This window comes from Chanodichthys erythropterus, chromosome 5 (genome assembly GCF_024489055.1).
Source record: "Chanodichthys erythropterus isolate Z2021 chromosome 5, ASM2448905v1, whole genome shotgun sequence".
NCBI lineage: Eukaryota > Metazoa > Chordata > Actinopteri > Cypriniformes > Xenocyprididae > Chanodichthys > Chanodichthys erythropterus.
In genome coordinates this window covers 34,317,744-34,326,754 of record NC_090225.1, presented here as the reverse complement: position 1 = coordinate 34,326,754, position 9,011 = coordinate 34,317,744, and the positions used below count along the sequence as shown (strand labels likewise).

The window sequence follows — 9,011 nt, the reverse complement described above, 5'->3', positions numbered from 1 at the left end:
GTTAGAGTCTTGGAGGAGTCTCTCGTCCTAGTTAAACTCTGGATTAAATCTTCTTTTAGGGTTCTAGAAGGTGAATAATGTCTCACAGGAGGAAGGGAACACTTACACACTCTCTACTGATCTCTTTCTCTCCGCAGTGCTGTAAGTTTGAAATGCTAAATTCTAAGTTTAAATCTTCTTTTAGGGCTCTGGTAGGTCAATAATTTCTCACAGGAGGAAGGGAACACTCACAAACTCTCTCCTGATCTTTCTCTCTCTCCCAGTGCTGTAAGTTTGAATTAAAATTTCTTGTGTCCTGTTGTTGTCCCTCTACAGTGTTTCAAACACAGCTCGGAATATCTACTGAACTAGTGAGGCTATAAAGTGAAATATATGCCTGTCATTCTACCAAGGGTCAACTTTTTTTTCAAGTTTGTGCAGGTTGCCACAATTATATCTGCACAGATGTGGGTTTTTTTCCTTGAAAATTTTTAGGTTATAATTTTGTTGTCACAAAAGGTCAGCACGTGTTAAATGAACTGTATTCCCAACCCAGTCTTCATCTCATATGAAGCACCTGCCATTCAGCAACTACCTGTTAATGCACTAAAGTAGCCTTGTTGACAAGTTTGGGCGAGGGCAAAACACAGGATACAGTATACTCAATGCCCTGTAGATGGCGATATCACTTTTGTAGCAGAAATCAACTGCTGCAAAATAAGTTAGGTGCCATAAAAAATGTAACAAATAATTGCATTACAAATATATTGGAGTAAAGAGTACATGTAGACAAGTAGAGAGTAAAAGTTGCTAATATCATTGATACTCTGTCAAAGTACAAAGTAACCAAAAAGATGCTTAAGTACAGTAACTAATTACATTTACTCAATACTTTACGCCACTGTAATGGCGAAAATGCTCGATAGTGATAGTGTGACGACTAGTCTCGATCTCTCCTATATGCATTTCTTGTGACTTCAGTTAATTAATTAACCCTCTACTGCATAGTGTTACCATATGGCAACATACTCTTTGTGTTAATTTCCTTGCCACTGTCTCTTTAAAAGAACATTCTTGTTTTTTTGTTGGCAAGAGAAGACCTTAGTTTAGCCAATGATGTGCTTTGGTTAAGTCACATGACATGCAAGTCACATCACTTGACTGCCGTCACTTGTCGGTAGTTGCTGAAAGCAAACTAAATCGTCATTAACAAACAAGGACCCGCCCATGTCACATTCACAAAAAAATTGTTAACATCATCTCAGGTAAGTTATGATGACATATTCACCACTCAAAAAAGTTTTTATGAAATTAGTTTTTGGTAAATCGATAAAATGCCAATAATGGAATGACATTATTGTAATAGGTTAGCTAGCTAGCAAAGGCCGAGACCCAAGGCCACTGATGCTGAACCCGGCCCGTGTCTGAGGCACTCTTTGATGTTTTGGACCTGAACCTGCTCGGGTCTCAGGTCGGGTCTCGGGTTTTCGGTTCGCAGTGGACCCGTGAAGACCTCTAGTCAGAATGTTCTGCTGGGAAACAGTGGGTCCTGCCATCCATGTGGATGTTACTTTGACACGTATCGCTTATCTAAGCATTGTTGCAGACCATGTACACCCTTTCATGGAAACGGTATTCCTTGGTACCTGTGGCCTCTTTCAGCAGGATAATGCGCCCTGACACAAAGCAAAAATGGTTCAGGAATGGTTTGAGGAGCACAACAACGAGTTTGAGGTGTTGTCTTGGCCTCCAAATTCCCCAGATCTCAATCCAATCGAGCATCTGTGGAATGTGCTGAACAAACAAGTCAGATCCATGGAGACCCCACCTCACAACTTACAGGACTTAAAGGATCTGCTGCTAACATCTTGGTGCAGATACCACAGCGGGTCAGAGCTGTTTTGGCAGCAAAATGGAGACCAACACAGTATTAGGAAGGTGGTCATAATTTTATGCCTGATCGGTGTATATGAAAAGGTAATTTTAAATGAAACACGACAAACAATTTCAGCGATTTCAGTTTATCCCATTTTAAGTTAATAGGAGCTGTATTTGCATGACCACAAATTAAGATGGCCACTCAATGAACTGATCCGACTTAAAGGGATTTTAGGGCCACTCACCTCAAGGTAATGTTGATACAAACTGTTAAAATTGGAAATAAAAGCATTTTAAAGAAATGTATTATTTCTCCCCATGTAGGGTTACAAATTGTATTTGTTGTTATGGTAATGTTGTTTTCTTTTTATGATTATCATATTATTATTATTATTATTATTATTATTAAAAAAAAATATGTATATGTGTATATATATATAAATATATATATATATATATATATATATATATATACATATATATATTACAATAATAAAAATGTTTTAAAAAAAAATTTATAGGGTTAACAAACTGTATTTGTTATGTTAATGTTTTCTTTTTATAATTGTATTATCATAATTTGAAGAAAAAAATGTAATTTTTTTTTTTAAATAATACAATAATAAAAATGTTTTAAAAAAATTTATAGGGTTAACAAATTGTGTTTGTTATGGTAATGTTGATATGTTATTTTATTTCATATTGTTATTGAATATTATTTAATTATTAATTATTATTAGTTGAAATTTTATTTTAAAATATATTATCCGAGGTATTTATATTCCTCTCCATATAAGGGTTCATGTGTTTGCTGTATCATGTAAAAAAAAATTATATATATATATATATATATATATATATATATATATATATATATATATATATATATATATATATATATATAATATATATATATATATAGTTCTCTTTCTCGTGGTTAAACTGCATGACTTCGGTCTCAAATTTACATTAGTAAAGATAAAGAAGGCTAACATGTTTGAGTGCAGCGACGCATCTGGCAGAATCAACACCATTGCAGGGGTTTTTATAACTAAGCTGTTAAAACTCCGGTGCAAATATCTATGTGGCAAAACAAATGAACTGCAGCACCGTGACTGTCCCGCGTGGAGCATGCATGAGTATACCGCAGAGTGTTTAGTGGGAGGGGAGAGCAGAGATCAGGGGTAGAGGAGGCGCACGAGGCATCGAGAGCAGTTCGGACACAATCAGCTTTAGGGATGTAGTCGATGCGGCTTGAGCTCCGTCTGTCCGAGCTCGTCAATATGAAGAAACATTCGGCTCGGGTCGCGCCGCTGTCCGCCTGTAACAGTCCGGTGCTCACCCTGACCAAAGTGAGAGGTACGTGCGCAACGGGCTCCGTCCGCAACACGATTCGCGATTTAACCTCATTCTGTACTGCTGCTTTCCTACATGTCTTAACGCGCTGTTCAATGTGCTCTGATTCTATAGTCTTTGGCTTTTAAATCGAATTGACAGCTAAATAACCTAATTTTACGAAGAAACACCTAATGTCTCCTTTGGCTTTACGCATCACAGTGCAGATGTTTGGCTGTTCTCTGCGCTATTCATGGTTAGAATATCAAATCCAAAAACGGGTATATGCATTCAAATCCTAAAGACATGCCTATGGAATTTTTGTCATACTTAGGTATCAATTCTAATCTGATTATACAATTTTGTGGCATTCTGATTATGAATTTTGACATGGGTTTGAGAGAGGAAGATAGGGTGATTATCTGTTATTTTCATCAAAAGAGTCATTCCTTTAGTTCAGAAGATGATGCAAAAAAAAGTGCATCTACTTGTTTTTGCAGACAGAAACTTCACACACTTAAAGCTGTTGTCTTCCTCTCATTGGCTGAAACAGTTCAATTATTGGAAAACTGCAGATTATCTTTTACTTGATATATATTAGCACTCCGTCATTAATATACAGCTGCCAGAAACTATATCGTGAGACATTTTGGTGACTATATTTTAAACATGAATAATAATATTGTTAATTTTACTTTTATCACTTACGATTTTTAAAATACATTTTTACTGGAGCATTTCTGTGCATTATTGATATTATTGATTAGATTTAGTGGTGTCCTGATTTCATGACACTACAAATGTGAGCAATGAGCTGCTTGGTACATCAGGCTGATTACATGTCCCATACTTTCCCATTTCTGTGATGTATGAAGTGAACCCTGTACATGCTCTTTGTATGCATGTGTGCTCAAAACCATTATTTTTATTAAGTCTTGTGTTGCATTAGCTTGCATTTTCTAGATGCATACAAAGCATGGATTTTTTTTTTTTTAGCTTTAATAGAAAGCAGGACAGAAGACAGGTACTCTTCACAGTTCACATTTTCCTCTGGTTTTGTGGTCTGTATCAAACTTGTATGAGCATAGACAGAAATGTCAGCAGGTTTTTGTGAAGGTTACACTCAGAACTTTGCAGCTTTGTCATACCTTGACATCTCATTTATGCACATTTCATAGTATGAGTAACCGTCTTCCCCAGATGTCCAATCTGATGTGATGACCAGCACCAGATGAAGAAATGGACTACAAATTGACTCTGAGTCACTGATGAACTCATGCTTCTGAGACAAATCAACACATTGGTTATTGGTAATCGCTTCTCCTTTTGATATTCTAATTGATTTCTTTGTACACATATTTGTGCTTTTATATGGACTCTTTTTCTGCAGAGTCTGGTCCAAATGTTGAGACAGAAGCAGCAGAAGCTGCTATACTCTAGAGTATGTTTATGTGTAATATAGTGAATGAGGTGGGATGTTGAACACTCAATGATATTTGGTTTCAGCTCTAGCTCAGACCCAAGGGTCTACTCATACTATTGCAGTGGTGTGAGCCTGCCTGCAGCCAAATTCTGGCAGCTTCTATGATTACTAAAAGCTTTATGTTGGAATTTCAGAGATCTGGTGAGCCTTGTGGGCTTTCTTTGAGGTGAGGTACAGAAAATTCAGCAAAGGTGAAATGAGTCATTTTAAATATGTCAATACACTCGTATCCCAGCTTAAAACTGTGCAAAGACAACTTCAGTTAAACCATTTTCAAATTGATTTCCCCAAAAAGTGTAAATGCTGTGGCATCATTATATTCGCAACAAATGGTTTGAGTGTGGGGCTATTTGTTGCTCGCCCAATATTGACATTTGGCCAAACCCCTTACATGTTCAACAATAACCAACAATATTTTATTTATTCGTGCAACCATTGTTAATTTGTACAACAAACTCTGTGGATATTGTGAATATGTATCTTCATTTACACATTGTTTTGAACAACCTACCAGTTAATAGTAACAGTTCACGGTTCATTATACAAACATAACCAAAAAATCACTGGCAGTTCAGTGAGTTATTTTGACTGACTCATTAGAAAGAAACAGTTCATATGTCATTTATTTGCAAATTGGACATCATGGTTAATTGTTAAACAATCACATTGTCACACACCCAATGCTATTGAGTTATATAGTATTTAGTTATCAGCCTACTTATAAGTTCTGAGATTCATTTCAGCTCACATGTTAAGCCAGAGGAATCTGTAAACCCAAGCCATTCCTCCATCAGGTGGTAAATCTAATGCAGGGTGGCAGAAGTAAGAGGCTGTAATAAACCTGCAGTGAGTCATTACACTGATGTGACTCACACGCCTTCACTGCCAAACTCTTTCTGTATACATCTTGGATTTTGTAAGAACTCTGCGTCCCTGTTTGGAAGCCAGCGGGCCGATTTAAGTTGTTTTTTGGGGGGTGGGTGGGGGTTGGTACATACCCAACTCTTTAATTGAAGCGTTTTAATCAAATATATTAAACCAGTCAGCTGTGGCACAAAACATCTATGCTGCTGTGAGTTTTTTTTTTTTTTTTTTTCTGTCTGACATCAATCAGTTTGATTCAGAGCTTTGGTCTAAGAATAACTTTTGCATGTTGCTTGTGATACATTTGTGTTTGGATGCATGTAATCCAGACTAAGAGGCATTTTGCGTAAATGGAAACGGGTACTTTTTCAAACATATACATTTTCTTGTTTGGATTACAAGACAAAGATATTCACGAAGTCTTGACTTTTTATATTATTATATTAATATATTAATACAGATTTCCGACATGAAACTCTAGATGGTGTAAGCTGATATGTACTTAACTTATTCTGCTAGCAATCACAACACCCTCTACATGGTGCAGCTGATTGTTTTTTTGTGGCATCAGCAGCCAATAAGCTCGCTACTTAACGTTCAAATGCTTAGTGTTTTCTGTAGCAGTTTGCAACACACTTTCAAAAACCCTCCACCTTCCCCAGCTCCACCTGTATTGATCTGCTATGGGTAATACCAAGCAGGCTATTTGTGCAGCAGCAGCATGTCTTACATGATCACAGCAGCGTGTCATGCATGTATTGGCAGTAGCAAGTCTCTGATTATGATTAGGCATATGTTTTATTACACCGGAGCAAAGTATATGTATGTATACATTTAAAAACTTTATTTCTGTCATGATAACTCTCATGTTTGAGTGTTTGGCATGGTAATAGGTATGACAATGTTGATATGGTTGGTCTTGCTACTGCCAATACATACACGCTACTTGCTTCTGCCAATACATACACGACACACTGCTGTGAGCAAGTAAGAAATGCTGCTGCTGTACAATATAGCATACATGAATTACCCGTTGCAGATCTATGCAGGTGGAGCTGGGGAAGGTGGAGGGTTTCTTAAAGCATGCTGCACTGCTAAGGCAAATGCTACTCATGTATTTGAAGATTGAGCATGTGAGCTCACTGGCTACTGATACAGTACAGCAGGAACCAATCATCTGTGTCCTATAGATAATGATGTGATTACGAGCAGGTTGAGTTTAGGACCTATTAGCCTGCGCATCTAGAGTTTCATGACAGAACTTTGCATATACATATATAAAATGTACATTGTCTGCAGATAATTAATAATTCTGTCATTAATTACTCACCCTCATGTCGTTCCACACCCGTAAGTTCTTCGTTTATCATCGGAATACAAATTAAGATATTTTTGATAAAATCTGATGGCTCAGTGAGGCCTCCATCAGCAGCTATAACACTCCCTTTTTCAAATGCCCAGAAAGCTACTAAAAACATATTTAAAACAGTTCATGTGACTATGTTGGTTCAACTTTAATATTATAAAGCAAAGAGATTTTGTTATTTTGTTATTTTTTGTGCGCCAAAAATAACAAAATAGCAACTTTATTCCACAATATCTAGTGATGGGCGATTTCAAAACACTGCTTCATGAAGCTTTGAAGCTTTACGAATCATTTGTTTCAAATCAGTGATTCAGAGCGCCAAAATCACATGATTTCAGTAAACAAGGCTTTGTTACGTCATAATTGTTTTGAAACTTAAATAGTTCAAGTGACTTTGGCAGTTTGATACATGCTCCGAACCACTGATTCAAAACAAAAGATTTGTTAAGCTTTGAAGCTTCATGAAGCAGTGTTTTGAAATCGCCCAAGTCAGAATGTTTTTTTTTTTTTTTTTTGACGCACAAAATGTATTCTCATCCCTTTATAATATTAAAGTTAAATCACTGCAGTCGCATTATCTGTTTTAAATATGTTTTAAGTAGCTTTCTGGGCATTGAAAAAGGGAGTGTTATTGCTGACGATGCATGCCTCACTGAGTCATTGGATTTTATCGAACATATCTTAATTTGTGTTCCGAAGATTAACGAAGGTCTTACAGGTGTGGAACGACATGAGTAATAAATGACAGAACTTTAATACAAATACAGTATAAAACAGTTCTGTCAGCAGAATTACTGTTGCACATCTCTGAGTGACACACAGTAGTGGTGAATCATTAATGAATGATTCATGTGTTTTTGAGCGAATCTGTTCAGTGACTGATTCAGTTACTCACTGGTCACTTGTTGCGTTCCTGAATGAATCAGTGTATTTAAACAAGCCCATTTACTGCCATTATTGCGCATTGTTGGAATTACTTAAAAAAGCAGTGTCAAGTGGTTCCACACAACTATAGTGAGTAATTTGTACAAATAACAATTTGGTTGTATGAACAAATGAAATTCAAGTAAAGCTGACAATTTCTTTGAGTAAATGCAAATCATTTGAATTTGCCACTGTTACATACAATTTATATGTGCAGTTTACTTAATGTTATGTTTATCTCGTAAGGTGACTATATTTTTTTGACTTAATTTACCTTAATAACTATTTGTTCTACAAAATGCACTCAAAAAAATATTATTATAAATATGAATTGAGAGCAGGAATTCGATCCTATAAATGTGTATATGATTGCTCACAGCCTAAACACAGGTGCCACTCTTCTGTATTATAGTAACCACAAAATTAAAAAACATTACAGAAACTCCTCTAAATGTCCAACATAACTGAACATTAAACACTAATAGAAACTAACAACATATTTCCCTTTACTGAAAAACACATAAAATAACACTTTAATCCCTAAATTTACTCTCCTAATGCAGTCCTTGTAAAGCATGAACTATGGATCCACTGCCCAGTTAATTTTGTCAACATTAATTTGTGCGTTTCACTCAGCAATGTTAAGTTGACTGAACAAACACTTATTAAGTAAAGCTGACAATATTAATTTTTAGTAGAAACAACCCACTTTAATTAAGTTCATGTAGTTACATGAGTTTTTTTAAGTAATGTGAACAAGGATGGTTTGAGTAAAACTAACAACAGTGAAATATTTTTTTTCAGTATTTTTCCAATTTCCATTTTTTACATTTCTTAATAAAAATACAAAATGCCTTGTTTTGTTTTGTTTACACAAGGAATTATGTTTGCCATTGTTTTTTGTCAGAATTTTTTTCTTGTTCGACGAACGAATTCTCATGAATTGCATCTAGCAAGTCAGAAATTGTCACGACTTGGTTTCATTTTCATGGACTTTTAGTTTGTTTTGCATTGTTCTCCAATTCATTTGTTCTTATTTTCTTCCTCATCATCGGATACCATGGTTTTTGATTAGTTACTCGCATCTGTTTCCTTTTAGTTCATTAGCCTGTTACCGCTCATTTGAGGTATTTTGTTTAAAGGGGTGGTTCAGTGGTTTTTTCTAGGCTTGATTGTGTTTTG

At 35.8% G+C, this 9,011-nt stretch overlaps 1 protein-coding gene across 3 annotated transcripts in view; it reads left to right on the top strand.

Annotated features, from left to right (window-relative positions):
* Positions 1-3,040: 3,040 nt before the first annotated feature.
* slc35f3b (solute carrier family 35 member F3b) overlaps positions 3,041-9,011 on the top strand; it is a 40,340-nt gene continuing 34,369 nt past the window's right edge. The window contains exons 1-2 of one of the 3 annotated variants that reach the window (XM_067386967.1): positions 3,078-3,216; positions 4,393-4,502. In XM_067386967.1, coding sequence (XP_067243068.1) covers positions 4,469-4,502 — 34 coding nt within the window. In that variant the 5' untranslated portion in view covers positions 3,078-3,216; positions 4,393-4,468. Of the gene's footprint in view, positions 3,217-4,370; positions 4,503-9,011 lie in introns of all 3 variants that reach the window. The other 2 variants (XM_067386968.1, XM_067386965.1) reach the window with 2 other exon arrangements.